The 18,334-nt window shown below is 40.9% G+C and overlaps 1 protein-coding gene across 5 annotated transcripts in view; it reads left to right on the top strand.

The window, feature by feature from the left end:
- The window catches only part of WDR37 (WD repeat domain 37), a 60,245-nt gene continuing 41,911 nt past the window's right edge, over window positions 1–18,334 (top strand). For 2 of the 5 annotated variants that reach the window (XM_024580732.3, XM_024580736.3), the window contains exons 1-2: window positions 597–772; window positions 15,675–15,852. In XM_024580732.3, coding sequence (XP_024436500.1) covers window positions 15,715–15,852 — 138 coding nt within the window. In that variant the 5' untranslated portion in view covers window positions 597–772; window positions 15,675–15,714. Of the gene's footprint in view, window positions 204–596; window positions 773–806; window positions 1,092–1,137; window positions 1,472–15,674; window positions 15,853–18,334 lie in introns of those variants that run through there. The other 3 variants (XM_024580733.4, XM_045186821.3, XM_045186827.2) reach the window with 3 other exon arrangements.

Genomic DNA, 18,334 nt, shown 5'->3' on the forward strand with positions numbered 1-18,334 from the left:
AGGACGCTGGCTGAGTCACCTTCTGCAGATAAGCTGAAATATTAATAGTACCTCGGCCGGGCTCCGAGCAGCAACCAGTCTCATTCACAACACCCGTCCGCGACCCAGCCGGCCCTAACGGCTGAACCGGCCCCCGAGCCTAGGGGCCTGCGGGAGGATGCACGGGGGCGTGCGGTGCCAGAGCGCCGAGGGGCACGACCACGGTGAGTACCTGAGGCCCCACACCCCAGGGTCTTCCCAGAGGGCGCCGACGGGGGAACTAGGGACCAGAGATTATTGAGAACAAAGAGCGCCATCGCCACTCAGTCGACGTCGCGAACGACTCCCGGCTCCCCTCGAGAGCCCGGCACCGTCGGCCGGGCGGCGGAATAGGACTTCCGGTGGCAGCCAGAGGCCGAGACGGTAGTTCCGTTGAGCGGCGGAGCTGGAACGAGACTTCCGGCGGCCTGCAGGCGGATGAAGCCTGGCGGAACTTCAGGGGGCAGGGCGGGACTTCCTGTGTCCCGGAAGTAGGGCAAAGGCGTCGGGATTTCCGGCGTCATGGGCGGGGCTTCTGGCTCCCCCCCCCCCCCCCCCGGAGCGAGGCGAGGCCGGGACTTCCGACGGCGCCGGAAGTGCGGCTAGTCAGGCTGCCGGGTTTGCGAGACGGATCCGGGCTGAGTCAGTGTCCTGCGTCTCCGCGTTGGTCCCGGCTCCGTGTGGTTGGGAAGTGACGGGTGGCAGGGCACGGCCCGGCAGGCTGTAGGCGGCTGGCTAGGCGGCGGCGTGATTGGTGAGTGCCCGGGCGGCCATCTTCCTTCCGGGACGGGCTACCCTGGTGAAGGCGTCCGCGGATCCCCCGGGTTGGGGTACGCTGTGGAAGTCCGTTCCTCCCCCGCCTTCCGGAGCCGTCCCATGGGCTTCACTGCCCCCATCCTTGCCCGTGCGTTCTCCGATTCCATGCATCCTGGCTGGCTGTTCTGCCCCGCTGTGGCTGAGGTCCCGGGAGGGTGCTTTGAGCCTCGCAGCGATGCCTGGAGTCCTGGTGCCGCGGGCGTCAGTTTCCATTGCCGGGGTGACCGCGCCCCTCACTGCACGCGTGGCGTGGGCAGGTGCGGAATGGCCTGGGGAGAGGGGTCCTCTATAGGGCTCCTCGGCCGGGTCAGGGGACGTGTCGATAATTTAGGTTTAATCGGCCGCCCTTTAAGTCCAGTGTGCTGGTTCACACGTTTGATCCCGGGATTACCGTCCAGCGAATAAACATTCTCCTGGTAGTCGCGTACCCCAGGTCTGGCCTCCTCGCCGGGTCGTGGGCACCTTCTGCAAACTCCCTTTGCAGTCTGAGGCACCTCCAGGTCAAAGGGTGGTCAGTCAATCACTTGTGAAGTGTCTGAGGGAGGTGGAATAATGCGGTGACCGTCAATCCTGTTTCTGCTAGTACTGCCCAAGGAGACAGGAGGTTAGTGGACCCTGGCTAACGGTGCAGCCTTAGGTAAGGAACTTCCTCAGTCTCCATTCTTAGCCTTGTTTTGTTATTGAGAAGGTTATGTTACAATATGATCCACATTCTTGCAAATTCCTCGACACAGGACATTTTTGTTTAGTATGCTTCCTTCCCTTTCTGTATAGCATTGTCAGACTGTTCACTTAACTTTGCACCTACCTTGCACCCTTAAGTCCTCCCCCCCTGCCCCTAGGTGATACTAAGAGCTCTCTGAATATTGTCTTGGTTTGTTTAAGGACAGTATTTTACGTTTATTAAATTTCATCCTAGATTTTGGGCTCATTAAAAAATACGTTTATCCCTGGCTGGTGTGGCTGAAATGGATTGAGTGCCAATCTGCGAACCAAAGGGTCGCCGGTTTGATTCTCTGTCAGGGCACTTGACTGGGGTTGCAGGCCAGGTCCCCAGTTGGGGGCGCGCAAGAGGCAACCACACATTGATATTTCCCTCCCTCTCATTTTCCCTCCCTTCCCCTCTGTCTAAAAACTAATAAATAAAATATTTAAACATATGTTTATTAATTGAGAGAGAAAGAGAGAAACATTGATTGCCTCCCATTTGCATCCCCACCAGGGATGAACCGTATTTTGCCATGTGTAATGTGCTCCTGTGCATAATGCACACTCGTTTTTGTACTGTTATACTCATTCTATGTAATCATTATACCCATGTATAACACGTGTCCTTATTTCCCTCAAAAATGTGGGCAAGAAAGTGCTCATTTTACATGGCAAAATATGGTGCTCTGATCGGGAATTGAACCCAAAACCTTTTTGTGTATGGGGTGGGGGCAACACGACGACCACAACACTCCCAACAAACAGCAACACCCCCACCTGCCGGGTCCAGCTCATTTTTTAAAAAACTGCTATTAAGATCTTTAAAAATTCTTGGTGGTTATTTGCTTTTTAGTGATGACCCTTAGTTCACTGTCATTGACAGATTTGATGAGGGTGAGTCCTATGCCTTCATCCGATCACTAACAAAACATTTAAAGCAGGTGAGACTGCTGACAGATTTTTGAGATTGCCTCTCTGCTGATACTACTCAGCTGTTGAGTTTGGTGTTTCAGCCTGCCAGGAATTTACCTAATGGCTTTCACAATGAAATGTTATGAAAAATTTCATTGAATTTTTTGTGGAAATTCAGTCAGATTTTATATTTTTAAATGTCACATGAAAATTACATTGTTTAAACATTTTTCTGCGTATGATTAATATTAATGAAATTAACTACTTAAGCGAGTGTTTTTCTCTTGCTAAAAAGTTTAAAAATCCCACTGGATATGAAGTTATGAGTAGTGTTTTGTCTGTAGGTGGCAATATGCTTGTGGCAGCATATACTAAGGACAGATGTATTAGGCAGAAGGAGAGTGTATGTTAAATACATTTATGTGAATGATAAGATAAGGACGTTGAATATTTGCAGGGGACTATCCTTTATTGAAAGTTAATGTTTTAAGAAAAGTCACTAGGACATTTTATTCACATAAACCTGTTTAATGTGGTGATCTGTCCTATAATATTGGGTTAGTATGAATATTCTGAAGGAAAATAATTATCTTTTGGAATTTCAGGCTTCGGTGTTAGTTTGTATTTAGATGAAATAGTGCATAATAGTTAAAGTAGCTGATTTTTAGAGTTCTTTCTCTTTATAGTTCAGTGACCAGTTTTTTAAAGCGTTTAGCCTGTTAAATATTTGGAAATTACCTACAGGGGTGTTGTGAGCATTAGTGATTCTGTTTTTGCTGATCCATTTGAGTCTCACAGCAACCTTTTCTCGAAGTTCTCCCACCTCAGGTCACCTGCATACTCATTAGTATCTCTATTACTTCTTTCTGTCTGTGCCTCCTCCTGGTCTAGCCTAGAGTCCATACTACATCATTTTAATAGTCCTTTTACAAACACTTGCAACTTTCTTGCCCCTCTTCTCATATCAACCTGAAAAAACTCTAAAGTCATTATCTGATGTTCAAATAAAATTTGAACTAACACTGACCATGGTCTGAGGTTAAGGTAATAGAAACTAGCTACTGGGCCAAGGACTTACTCTCCATTGGAGGGTCTGCTGTGAAAGGGAAGAAGTGATGCTGGGACTAGTGATGCCTGCTGGGAAGTTGTGGAGGATGTGAATGAAGAGACGAGTAAAATTTTTAAACAGTTTCAGGAAGAAAATTGTAACAGGTTAACAACAGAAAAAAAGAAGAAAAAACTTAAAAGTGGTTAGAACTAGAGGAACTTACAGATCTAATTTTGGAAGAATGGTGAACTATATAGCTGAAGAAATTAGAGGAAGAGGCAGAACCTGAATTTGCCATATAATATTTTAGTGTTAATACACAGTGTACAGCATAGGCACATGAACCCACCTCTGAGAAATGACTGCACAGAATTTAGAAAGTTACAAAAAGATAAAATCGCTATGAAAAAAATCTCCATTTGATGTCAGGTTTTGGAGAACCAAAACCTCTTACAAATTTATAATTTGTAATAGATTGAAATGTATATTCGGTTGGAAATTGATCCATGGGGAAAGACAACCAGTATATGGGCTGTTTTGTGAAGTGACAAACGAATTGGCAAACAGAATACCATGTGGTTCATGGAGATGAGTGACGTGTTAAGAACTCAGTGAAAGGTAGAAGGTGAGGATTTTAAAATTAATTGTGAAGAAGACCGCTAGTTTCCTACTGAAGATATAGAGGCTGGAAAAACCAGAGGTGTGATATTAAGAGAGAAAATCCCCTGTGATGTGAAAGGAAGGTTGGTATTGCAGTCTTTGTATAACCAACTGCTACACTCTTGGGAGTGCATTAACTTTTCAGTTTATTCTTAACAGAATGCTTCTGCTGAAGTTAACTGAAAGAGGAAAGAGAAACTTTTACTGTTTTATTTGCTTGATTTAAATGTCTAAAGGTAAAAGTCTCCTTTTTTCTCTGAAGCCCTATCAGGACAGCTTTCACAGTGTTTTGATATCATTCCTTTACAAAACATACCTTATAAACTGGAAGGTAACTGCTGAATTGCTGCTCAATGGGAGTCATATGAATACGACTATAGGTTTGTTATTTTTAAATTTGTTGAATTTAATATCAGTACAGTCTTTGTTTTCTGTATAAAATTAACCAATTACAGATTCTGCCGTTGTGATTTTTCTTTTATGTCTTTATTTCAACCATCTCTGATTTCCCTTCTCTCCTCTTCCTCTGCCCGACCCCTCTTTTTTAACTCCTCACCCGAGGATATGCTCACTGATTTCAGACAACAAGGAAGGGAGAGAGAAACATTGATCCTTTGCCTCCTGATCGGGGATTGAACTTGCAATGTAGGCATGCGCCCTGACCAGGAATCGAACCCTCAACCCTTTGGTGCATGGGATGATACTCCAGCCAACTGAGCCACCTGGCCAAGGCCAACCATTTCTAATTTATGTAGCTCAAATTTTTAGATCTAAATTACATCAAAAGGTTTGTGCTGTCATGTTTCAATCAGAAATGTCTCCGTAAGTCATTTAAGGGACCATTAGTTTGCTTTTATATTGCCTATTTCACCAGTAATACACATTATAAACTTTTCTTCTTGCAAAGAAAGTAACATGGGAAAGCATTGGATCTAGAGGCATGATGGGGTCAAAATGCCCTTCTACTTTAAATGTAGACCTCTGACAGATTGATAAAGTCCAGTCCGCTTTTCATCTCTAGACCTGTATACCTCCAGCCACCTTGTTGTTTTAGGTAGTCAGTGGCATTGCAAACATAATACGTTCAGTACTTAGTTCTTGATTTCTTCTCCAAATCTGCTGCCTCATCTTAGGGGCCCTGGCCTCCCATTTCACCTACCTCTTTCCTCAGAAATGAGAGCTCTCCTTGCTAACCTCTTTTCTTCCCCACCTGCTCCTCTAGTCCCCGTATCTGATCATCTGCCCTTTAACTTAACTACCATCATTTATTGCCTAGACTACTTTAGTAGTGACTTCCTGACTAGCCTCCCCATTTCTAGTCACCTATTATTTCTGTGCATTTTCACACAGCAGCCTGATGGGTTTTTAATGCAAATCTAGTGTCTCTTATGGCTTAAAATGTTTAAGTGGCTGTCTTTTTAATTTAGGATAAAATCTAAATGTAAAAGAACAGAATCGAAGCCTTTCTGTCTGGCTTATCTTGCATCATTTTCTCCATTGTTTACTTACTGAGTTGTAGCCACATTACCTGTTTTTAGTATCTAATAAAACAGTCTTATTCCCAGCTTAGGGCATTTGCACACACTGTTTCTGTCCCTCTCCATTTCTCACATGGTTAACTCTTGGTAATTCTTAAGTCTCAGTTTATTTATTTATTTTTTAAAATATGTTTTATTGATTTTGCTATTACAGTTGCCCCATTTTTTTTCTCCCCTTTATTCCCCTCTGCCCTGCACCCCACTCCCACCAGCATTCCCCTGCCTTAGTTCATGTCCATGGGTCGTACATATAAGTTCTTTGATTTCTCCATTTCTCATACTATTCTTAACCTCCCCATCTATTTTGTACCTACCATTTATGCTTATTCCCTGTACCTTTTCCCCCCATTCTCCCCCTGCCCCCTCCCTGCTGATGACTCTCCATGTAATCACCGTTTTTGTGATTCTGTCCATGTTGTAGTTGTTTGCTTAGTTTGTTTTTGTTTTAGGTTCAGTTGTTGATAGTTGTGTTTGTTGTCATTTTACTGTTTATAATTTTGATCATCTTCTTTTTCTTAGATAAGTCTCTTTAACATTTCATATAATAAGGTCTTGGTGATGATGAACTCCTTTAACTTGACCTTATCTGGGAAGCACTTTATCTGCCCTTCCATTCTAAACACTAGCTTTGCTGGATAGAGGAATCTTGGATGTAGGTCCTTGCCTTTCATGACTTGGAATACTTCTTTCCAACCCCTGCTTGCCTGTAAGTTTTCTTTTGAGAAATCAGTTGATAGTCTTATGGGACCTCTTTTGTAGGTAACTCTCTCCTTTCTTCTTGCTGCTTTTAAGAGTCTCTCCTTATCTTTAATTTTGGGTAGTGTAATTATGATGTGCTTGGTGTGTGCTTCTTTGGTTCCAACTTCTTTGGGACTCTCTGAGCTTCATGGATTTCCTGGAAGTCTATTTCCTTTGCCAGATTAGGGAAATTCTCCATTGTTTTTTCAATAGGTTTTCAATTTCTTGCTCTTCCTTTTCTCCTTCTGGCATCCCTATGATTTGGATGTTGGAAGGTTTAAAGTTGTCCTGCAGGTTCTTAAACCTCTCCTCATTTTTTTTTTGAATTCTTGTTTCTTCATTGTTTTCTGGTTAAATGTGTATTTCTTCCTTCTGGTTCCAGTCGTTGATTTGAGTCCCAGTTCCCTTCCTGTCACTGTTGGTTCCCTTTACATTTTCCTTTATTTCACTTTGCATAGACTTCACTTCTTCCTCTATTTTGTGACCATACTCAACTGTTTCTTTGAGCATCCTGATTACCAGTGTTTTGAACTATGCATCTGATAAATTGGCTATCTCCACTTCTGTTTTTGGAACTTTGATATGTTCTTTCATTTGGGCCATATATATTTTTTTGTTTCTGTGCACCTGCTATGTAGTAAGGGGCAGAGCCTTAGGTGTTTGCCGTGGCGGGGCAACCCAGTTGCTGCGTTGTGGCGCTATGTGTGGGAGAGGTGTAGGAACAGTGCTGCTTGCTGGGCTTTCGGCTGGCTTTCAGTTACTTCCCCCTCTACCCATAAGCAAATTGGGCCTTTGTGGTGATGATTTCTGGGTGGGTAGGTTTGTGTACATTCTAGAACCCTGAGGGTATCTCCAACGAACTCTCCTGTGAGGCTGGGGGTTTCTCTTGCCACCACAACCCCCACAGGTTTTTAAGTCAGGTTTTGAGGATTATTTCCACATGCTGGAACCCTGGGTTGCGTGGTCTATCTCGCTCTCCAGTTGTTCCTCCTGGCTTATCTGCAGGTAAAGGTGGGACTGCCAGGTCTGCCAGCCACCGCCTTGCCCACCCCAGTCCGCCAGCTGCCACCTTGCTGCGGTCCTGTCTACCCCAGCTGCCTGTCTCCGCCCTTGTATTAGTCTGGATGAATGTTTCTACTTTAACTCCTTGGCTGTCAGACTCATACATTTCAATTATCTGGTAGTTCTGGTTACTTTTTGTTTTTAAATTTGTTGTTGTCCTTTTTGTTATGTGAGGAGGCAAAGTGTATCTACCCATGCCACCATCTGGGCTGCAAGTCTTAAGTCTCAATTTAAATGACAGTTTCTTACAGCGACCTTTTTAACTAGCTAATATTTGGTCTTGTAATATTTGTATATCTCTTATAGTATTCATAATTTATTTAAATTCATCATAATTTATAATTTCTATAAGTTATTAGATACTGTGTTTAATGTCTGGTTTAAAACCTAATTCTAAGCAACCTGAAGGTAGGAATCAAGTTTGTTTTGTTCACTACTGTATTTCTAGCACCTAGCTCATCTGCACAGTACATTATCCACAACTATTCGACGAATGACTTTAATGAAATTAAGTGCTGTTATTATCCCTGTTTTAAAGATGACAAAACTAAGTCTTAGGAAGGTGGTCAAGTTACTTTTTCAAAGTTAGACAGCTAGTCATTGGTAGATGTGTTTTTTTCGTTTATTCACTTATACATTCATCCACTCTTTGGAGAATGTATTTATGTCAGAGAACATGGTAGGCCCTACAAATACAATAGTGAACACAAATAGCGACGTCCCAGCCCTCGTGGTGTTGATGATGTAGGGGAGGAGGCATTCATGAAATGAGAAAACCACAAATAAGATCTAAGTGCAAACGTGGTGAGGGTCGTGAGGTGCTAGGACTATCAGTGGTCAAGGGAACGCTTTTTGAGGAGGTAACGTTTAAGCTTAGGCTTTATGATAAAAGAGAGCCAGTCTTTAGATAGAGTTGGGAATTAAAGTATGTGTGACCATAAAACTCATGTTCTTCTCTATTTTTAGAGAGAGGGGAAGGGAGAGAGAGAGAGGGAGTGAAACATGGATGTGCTAGAGATACATTGATCAGTTGCCTCTGGCATGCCCCCAGCTAGGGACCTGGCTCGTAACCCAGGTATGTGCCCTGACTGGGAATTGAACCAGCGACCTTTTGGTTCACAGGCCAGCACTCAGTCCACTGAGCCTCACCAGCCAGGGCAAAACTCGTGTTCATAACCATTGTGTTCTCAACCATTGTGTTCTCCTATGGATTTCATTCTAAGAGAGGTGTGTAACTTAATTGAATTATTTATATCCATATATTTCACTAAATATTTGAAGTGACAAAACTACATGCTTCTATTCACTGATATTTCTTAGGGAAGCAGAATGTTACTAAGTGTAGAGCCCAAATTCACAAGTGAAATTAAGGTATGGTGGATTAAAGATTGCTACAAAGTCTTTCTCATTCTCCTATCCAGAGATTAAGTCTGTTTATCTCTACTTGAATCTGGTTTGGCCTTGTGATTTGCTTTGACAAATAGAATACCAAAAAATGAGAGAAATAGAAGATATAAAAAAACAAGAATTTGAGATAAAAAATTACAAGTATCTTTATTCCTATTTTTAAGTTTCTTTTTTTTAGATTTTAGTTACATTTTGTCTACATAAAGCTACAGAAAATAATTTTAATAAATTAATGAATTTCAAAATTTTAAAACATACACATGCAGAATTGACCAATTTGAATGCCTTTCTGTGTTGTAAAGTGAGACCTTGTTGCCGTTTTAAAAGGCCTACTCATACAATGTGAGACACAAAAGGTGATCTGGCTTTTTCTTACAGAAAGATGGAGCAGATGTACTTCTCCTATTCTGCTCCATAAGTACAGCTAAAAACACTGGACATTACATATAAAACGAATTTAAGACTGAAAGGTGGAGGGAAGAGAGTAGACTGACTGCATATGTTGGGACCGGAGAAATGACACAGCTGAGTTGCCTGGCTTTTCTTTTTGTCTCGTGTATGCCAGACTGAGACTGGAGAAGCCCAGCAACCCAGCAACACCAAAAGGCTCAGACAAGAAGCCCCAAGAAGAAACCTGCTTTCTAGACAAAAGACCAGGAAAGGGAGAGTCCACCAGACAAAACACTTTTAGAAAACATTCCAGCCCCAACCCTCACCCTTGTTGTCAAAGGCCAGATGGGGAAACTGGACTTTACCTTCAACAGATGTATTGAAGTGACACTCTGCTGGGTGATCGGAGAAGGCCATGTGAGGGGCTAGAAGTCTCATCTCTTCAGGGTGATGACAAAGTGATGCAGGCACCAGCCCGCAGTGTCCACAGTGTTGTGGCTGAGACTAGACAAATTCACACGGACTGCCAAGTCCTGTGGAGGAAAAGGGACAGCATGGCCACTCTCTCAAGGGGAGAGCTCAACGACCCTTGCCTTTACAGGCTTTTATTGCTTTCCTGGGCACATCACATTGAGCATGGTCCTTATTTACTATGCACAAGTTTGCTTTGGGTGGTTACCTTTTACAGAAAACAAAGGAGAGGATGTTGCTAATTACATCAAAAAGGAAGGATATTTGCAAATGTAAAGGGAAAAGTGGTTGAACCAATTACATTAGTCCTTGGACGGTTTAGCATAGATTTTAGGAAGTTACTTTAAAGATATTAAGTAAACATTTGCTGCCTCAATTCAGGGTGAGGGAGTTTTAGCAAAAAGCAAGTCTCATAGTGGCCTAGGTACAATGCAGGCCTGTTTCCCCACGGGAGAACCTATCCGTGGGCGTGGGTCCTATGTGCCGGACCTCGCTCCCCACTGGCTTTTCCGAGTGGGATCTGGGTCCATGCCACACAGAATGGTCTCCTATAACAAAGCATACCCATCCCTCTTCCTGCTGGGGTGGCATCAGAGGGAACCTAGTATAGTCTGGAATTTCACCATACTCCCATATAGGGTGCAGTAACTGAGGAACACGCCCCCCCTTCCCCGTGCCCCCCCGCCCCCCCCCCCCCACCCTGGTCCAACTAGGGTGGTGTGAGCAGAGGCCAAGGAAATGGCTGCTCTTACCCAGGGTCAATGGAGGCTGAGTGGGGAGCCCCAACTGCCACCCACCTTCCATATCTACCTGGCAGAAACAAAGTAGTGTCCATCTTTGCCTGACAGATATTAGAATTATTTGACAAAGATTTTATAGCAGCCATCATAAAAATATTGTAATGAATAATTACTAACACTTGAAACAAATGAAAAACAGATAATCTCAGGAATAAAATATGGGATATAAAGAGGAAACAAATGGAAATTTCAGAAATGAAAAATACAATATAGTAAACCAGTGGATGGCTTAATAACAGAATGCAGAGAGCACAGGAAAGAATCAGTGAACTTAAAGACAAACAATGGAAATTACCCAATCTGAACAACAGAGAGATAATAGACTGAAAAAAAAACCCAACACAACAAAAAAACAGGACCTCAGAGACCTGGGGGACTTTAATAGGAAGACCTATCATTTTTGTCGCCAGAATCCCAGAAAGAGAGGAGGAAGACAGTGGGCCTCCAAATATATTTGAGGAGGTACTAGATGAATATTTCTTAAATTTGGTAAACCATAAATGTACAGTTTCAAGAAACTTAGTGAAACCTGGAGAGGATAACCTCACAGAAATCCATGCTAAAACACATCACAGTCAAACTTATGAAAACTAAAGACAAAAAAAGGAGCAAGAGAGAAATGCCAATTTACCTATAGTAGAAAAAATTTCCATTACAGTGGATTTCTCGTCAGAAACTGTGGATGGCAGAAGGAAGTGGCACATTTTTCAACGGCTGAAGGGCAAGAATTGTCAACTCAGAATAATATATCAAGGGAAAACTTTCTTCACGTGATTTGTCCCTAGCAGGCCTACCTAAAAAAAATAGGTAGAGGAAATTCTCTAAACAGAAAAGTGACATAAGGAGTGTGGGAATACCAGGAAGGAAGAACTAACAATGGAAAGAGCAAACATATTGGTGAATTCAATAGATGTTCCTTCTTTACATTATGTTTGAAGGTTGAAACTTAACTGTCTGATGTGAGCAAATATTTAAGATGATTATGTTAGAAATGGGGGTTGGGACAGAGGGACAAGAGGAAGTAAGGTTTCTACATTTTACCATGAACTGATAAAATGTGGATAATCAGTAGACTGTGATACATTGTGAAAATGTCATGCCTAGAACAATTACTAGAAAAATTTATAACAAGATATATTTGAACTATAGTATAGATAAATCAAAATGAAATTTTAAAAAATGTTCAGGTGACCCACAAGAAGGTAGGAAAAATAAAATGAGAGAACAAACAATGAATCGTGTGCTGTGGTCAAGGGGATAAACTGAAAATGCATGTCATGTTATATTACGTGGTATCTGTGTAATTGTTAGCAGACTAACAAGGAAAAGCCACACAATCATATTAAAAAAACATGACAAAACTCAACACTCATTCCTGAAATGCTCAGAATGTGAACTATAGAAGGGAACTTTCTCAATTTGATTAAAAATATTTACAAAATATACAGCTATCTAACATCATACTTAATGGTGAAAGATTAGATTTTTTAAATTTTATTTTGTTTCTTTTCAGAGAGAGGCAAGAGGAGGGAGAAAGAAAGGGGAGACACATAGATGTGTGAGAGAAATATAGATAGGTTGCCTCTCCCATACCCCCAGCCAGGACCTGGCCTGCAACCCAGGTATGTGCCCTGACTGGGAATTGAACCAATAACCTTTCGGTTTGCAGGACAACACCTAACCCACTGAGCCGTCAAAGTCAGGGCCAATTGTATTTTTATATACTGGAAATGGAAATAAAAATATATTAAAATTGCCCAAAAATATAAACTTTAGTGTAAATTTGAGAAGACATATGGAGGACTTTTATGTAGAAAACTACAAAATAGGAAAGACATCAAAGGTAATCTAAATAAACAGAGATAAACTGTGTTCATAGATTAGAAGGTTCAACATCATAAAGATGCCAGTTCCCTCCAAGCTGATGAATAGATTACACAATTCCTCTTAAAATCCCCATCATGGTTTTTGTAGATACGGAAAAGATTGTTTTCAATTTATGTGGTGGAAAGGCAAAAGAACTAAAATAATTTAGACAACTCAGGAATCACTAACTCATTTCAAGACAGCACAGTAATCAAGACTGTGGTATTGGCAGAGGGATAGATACATAGGTCAGTGGAACAGAATTGACAACCAAGAAGTAATACCACAAACATATAGCCAGTTGATTTTGACCAAGATGCCAAAACTTTCTTAGTTTGGTATACGATAGGTAGTCCTCAAATTAATAGTGCTGAAATAATTGGATAATGTTAGAAAAAAAATAACCCTAAACAAAACAAAACCCCAAAAATCTTGATTTAAACTTCACACCTTATAAAAATCAACCAAAATAGCTCATAAATTTAAGTACAGTTTTAAATAAAATTTGAAGAAAACAGTAAATTTTGGGAATTTAAGGTTGGTGAAAAGTTCTTAGACATGACTCAAAATATGATTCATAGCATAATTGATCAGCCCTGGCTGGTGTGGCTCAGTGGATTGAGCACTGGCCTGCGAACCAAAGGGTGGTTGGTTCGATTCCCAGTCCATGCACATGGCTGGGTTGGAGGCCAGGTCCCCATTTGGGGGTGTGCAAGAGGCAACCACACATTGACGTTTCCCTCTCTTTCCCTCTGTTTAAAAATAAATAAATAAAATCTTAAAAAAAAAGAATAATTGATCAGTTGGTTTTCATCAAATTGTTTTGCTTTGTGAAAAACCATGGTAGGAGGGAAAGACAAGTTACAGACTGGGAGAAACTATTTGCAACTCCTTATTTGACAAATAACTCATATGAAGAATATATAAATAATTCTCAAATATTAACAGTAAAAAATTCAAACAGTTGTATTAGAAAAATGGGCAAAAGACATGCAGAGGCATTTTACTAGAGGGGCTGTACGGACAGCAGGTAAGCACACAAAAAGATTTTCTATATCACTAGCTACCAGGGAAATGCAAATTAGGACCATGACAGGATACTACACACCTATCAGAACAACTAAAATTAAAAATAGATAACCAAAGGCTGGTAGGATATGAAAGACAGAATCTCTCATACACACACATTGCCAATGGGCGTATCTTTTACTTTGGAAAATGATTTCATGGTGTCTAAAAAAAAAAAAAAAGAAAAAACAAAAACATGGTTAAACACAGTTAACCTTATGACCCAGCAGTTCCATTCCTAGGTGTGTACATAAAAGAGATGAAAGCAAATGCACACTAAAACTTGCATACTAATAATGTTCACAGTGGCATTATTCATAATAACCTAAAAATGGAAACAACCAAGTGTCCAACTGATGAACAAGTAAAATGTGGTATATTTGGCAATAAAAAGGAAGAAATTGCCAGTACAGTGTGTGACATGGATGAGCCTTGAAAAATGCTAAGTAAAAACCAGTCACAGTAGACCAGGCTCTAAATTGTATGACTCCATTTATATGAAATGGCCAGTAAAGGAAATTTTAAATGTAGAGAAAGTAATTTAGTGGTTGCTTAAAGTTGGCTGTGGGAGTGACTTATATGGTGTTTGAGTTACATCTCAGTAATGTTTTCTTTAAAATGAAACATACATTTTCCCGTACCTCAACAATTTCATGCTTGGGCATTCATCCAAAACAAGTGGAAACCGTGGTTCACATAAGACCTGTGTGTTACTACTGTTCATAGTGCTTTGCTTGTAGTAGTAAAAATTTGGAATGAACCAAATTTTTTTTTGCAGCGGGTGAATGGTTAAAATTGTAGTACATCCATATTGTGGAATACTACCCAGACTCAGAAGAAAGTAATTATTGGTGTGTGCAGTAAGTTGGGTGGACCTGAAGGGTATTAAACTCAAAATCCCAAAGGACACTTACTCTGTGCTCTCATTTAGAGCACAGGTGATAGAACAGAAGTTGGGAGGTGGGTGAGCTGTGGGGGAGTGCTCAAGATAAAGTGGGATACTTGCAGTTGTTCTTACAAAGAGAGGTGGGGAATGGTGAGGATCAGAAGATAGTGTTAGTAGTTGAAGGAGGAATATACATAAGTGTATTACTTAAAACTACATCAACTACCATAAATGTATTGGAAGAAGGAAGGATCACTAAGAGCAAAAAAATGCCCAAAATAGGAATCTGCAGTTGAAGGAAATGTCATGTGTATGTTACTTAAAATTATATTAACTAAGAGTGATACAGTTATATTGGGAGGAAGAATTCAAAGTAGCAGGAAATGAGTAGATAATATCCAAAATGGATAAGTGAAAATCTGTGCTGTCTCACGGCATCCCTGCCATATTGGAGTACTCGGAATTTGGCCGGCTCCAGCTGAGGCGTGCTGTGAGTATGAAATACACATTGAAGTTTAAATCATACAAACTGAAATATCCCATAGTATTTTTTATATTGATGAAAATGATGTATTTTAGACATACTGGGTTAAGTAATTTCACCTGTTTTTACTTTTTAAAATGTGGGTAATAGAAAATTTGCAGTTACATGTGTGGCTTGCATTGTATTTCTCTAGGACAGCGATTTTCAACCTTTTTCATCGCATGGCACACACAAACTAATTCCTAAAATTCTGTGGCACACCAAAATATATTCTACTGATCTGACAAAAATATGTATATTTTTGATTTATTCACACTGGATGGCTACTGTTGTGTTGGCTGTTGTCATCTTTTTATTTCACAATCTAAGGGAAAAGAGGTCAGTGCCCCTGACTAATAAGGTCAGGTACTGCATGTTTTAAAAATTCTTGTGGCACGCCAGTTGGCAGTTGCTGCCCTATAATCTGTGGTCTAGGATATGCAGTTAGCATCGGTTCCCCTGGGGAGTAGGCTGAGCCTGGGGAAAGTTGGTCAAGGAAGAGTTCTGTATTTTAAGCTTTTCATTGCTATTTGATTTTTAAAACATCTTAATGAAATTGGATTAAAAAATTACCTCTTTAACAAAGGCCACGGTCTCTATTTTAAAATGTTTGTTTATTGTGTTCTAAATTACATAGTAAATGTTAACCATAGTAAGGAAGTTTGGAATTAAAAGTAGCCATTGCCTTGTCCACTCCTTTTTCTTCATTTTAGCTTGCTATAATCAGAAATAAAGTATACTTGTTTTTCCTGCTTTTGTCTAGCTTATTGCAGGAGTGACCAGGATATCACCTTGTGGAAGTAATGCCCACAGAAAGCGGGAGCTGTTCAGCTGCGCGTCAAGCAAAACAGAAACGCAAATCTCATAGCCTTTCTATACGAAGAACTAACAGCTCGGAGCAGGAGAGGACGGGTATACCAAGAGAAATGTTGGAAGCACAAGTAAGTTAGTGCTGAGCATGTTTGTAATGTTCCGGAAATAACCAAACATACAAGGCCTCGGACGTAGAGAAAAGTGTGGGTTAACAAAAAAAACAAAACAAACCCAACTCTGTCACCCCCAAATATAAAATTACTGTCAAATATAGCAGCCTGCACAGTGACAGGATTCAATTCCCAAGTTAATGTTTTTATAGTACATAATAATAATAAAAAAGAGGGTGGACAGTTTAGCTCACTTTTTCTTTGTGCTATTCTACAGTGTAGTTTTTATTATACAGTGCATGTTTTGGTTGTCTGAGACAATACTAAGAAACATTGATATGTGAGACAAGCATCGATTGGTTGCCTCCCAAACACTCCCAGACTGGGGATCATTCGCACCTGGACCAAAGTCGCAGCCTAGACAAGTGCCCTGACTGGGAATTGAACCATGACCCTTTGGTTACGAGACAATGCTTCAGCCAACTGAGCCACATTGGCCAGGGCATATGTTTTTTTAATTTTTAAGTTTACTTATATTTCTAGCAGTGAAAATTCTACAACCTTTGCTAGCACCTCCTAGCATGAACTCCCATATGAGGTATATGCATTCTTCTCTTGGCTTTCTGAGTGCCTGTCCTCCATTGTGATGTAGCACAAGTGGGGTAATTGCATCTCAGAGTAACCCTTTGTGAAAGCCTTTAAGAGTTTTCTGAGCTGCACAGCCTAGCACTGCTCTTCAGCCCTCATCGTGGTGTCTCCAGTGTTCCTTGGAAGATGCCTACCTGTTCATGAGTACAGTGTCCTGGATGGCTGGTGTGAGGTGCTTGCCTGGTTCAGCAACGGGAGGATGGTAGCGATGGTGTGGGGCACAAGCGGTTGGCATGGTGGGTGTCAGTAGAGGGGTCTGAGAGTACAGGTGGTTGATTACCAGTGGGTTTGAGTTGACCACTCTCTGCATGAGGTTACAGTCATGTTCTTTGAGTTGTTGGGGAGCAGTATCAATAGTGAAGATTAGTGTAAAGGAACTACAGTAAGTTAAACTCTTAGATTCATGAGTTGAAAGTGGTTTAGAAAGCAGTGCTTAGCGCAGGGATGAGAGGTCTGTAGTTGCAGAGGGCTCCTGAATCTGTGCGCATGGATCACTGATGGGTCCTGTGTCCAGGTTCACCCTGCTGTGGTAAAATGCAAATCCCTTTATGTGCTTTACTGAATCAGTAGCTTTTCTGTTCTGAGTTTTAGCAAGTGATAGTAGAAGTTCAGCTCCTCAATTCGGGGTCTGTGAAGTCAAATGGCAGTAGGAGAGCTGTTAGGAAAGGTCAGGAGGAGGTCTTTTGGGAGTGCTCACTCAGCCCGCTTGCCTTCTAGTGGAAAAGTTCTCATTTCACTGCATGTTGTTTCGTGATTGTTTTTATTTTATCAAGTGACGTTAATGGTGACATCTTAGTTTTGTCATTACAACTACATTTTATAATAAGGTGTTTACTATTTAAATGTAACATTTCAGTGGCTGAATATAAGGATCTTAAATGTTATGGGTGTAGGTGAGTTGAAATTAATACATGTAGAGGAGATTTGGCCTTGGGAATCAGAAAAGCCTCCAACAAGTGACACTTAATGGGCGGGGCTAGCTGATTGTGGGGTTTGGGAAGAGCATGGCATGGAAAGGGAAGAGACTATGCGAAGGCCACAAGGCGGGGCAGACAGTGTATTAAATATTAATTGTGATGATTTACTTTATTTTTCATTGTTACTCTTAAGTTTTTATTTTTTTCATTTTTTTTAAAGGTTTTATTTATTTACTTCAGAGGGGAAGTGAGTGAGAAAGCTAGGAAGGGAAATGTGGTACATCGATAGGTTACCTCTTGCACGCCCCCAGCCACGGACCTGGCCTGCAACCCAGGCATGTGCCCTGACTGGGAATTGAACCAGCAACCTTTTGATTTGCAGGCTGAAGCTCAATCCACTGAGTGACACCAGCCAGGGCTAAGTTTTTTGTTTTTTGTTTTTTTTTCCCCATATGTTTTATTGATATTTTAGATGGGAATTGAGAGAGGATGCATTAACCAATTCTGCCAGATTCAGCTTGCCAGATTCAAACAAGTGACTTCACATGTATTTTCAAGTAGCTTGTAAAATTTACTTGAGCATTCTGTGATTACTTCAAAACATACTGCCAAATGCTTATGTCATTAGAGATCATTTTACCTTCAATTCTTTTATCAAGTGACGTTAATGGTGACATCTTAGTTTTGATGTCACCATTAATGTTAGGGCGACAAGAAGTTAATCTGAGAAGGAATTTAGTAAATGTTATATGTATCTTTTTATTTGCAGCTCATTAGATATCAGAAAGTTTGTGCTATATATAAATTTGAAAGATCACTTGGAAAATTATACTGATAGCAGTTAAGTATTAAAACATTATTTTAGAAATATTACAATATTTATTAAGAATTTTGTTTGAAAAAACTCTAATACTGGGATGGGATCCCATAGAAAA

Source organism: Desmodus rotundus, chromosome 4, assembly GCF_022682495.2.
Source record: "Desmodus rotundus isolate HL8 chromosome 4, HLdesRot8A.1, whole genome shotgun sequence".
Taxonomy (NCBI): Eukaryota; Metazoa; Chordata; class Mammalia; order Chiroptera; family Phyllostomidae; genus Desmodus; species Desmodus rotundus.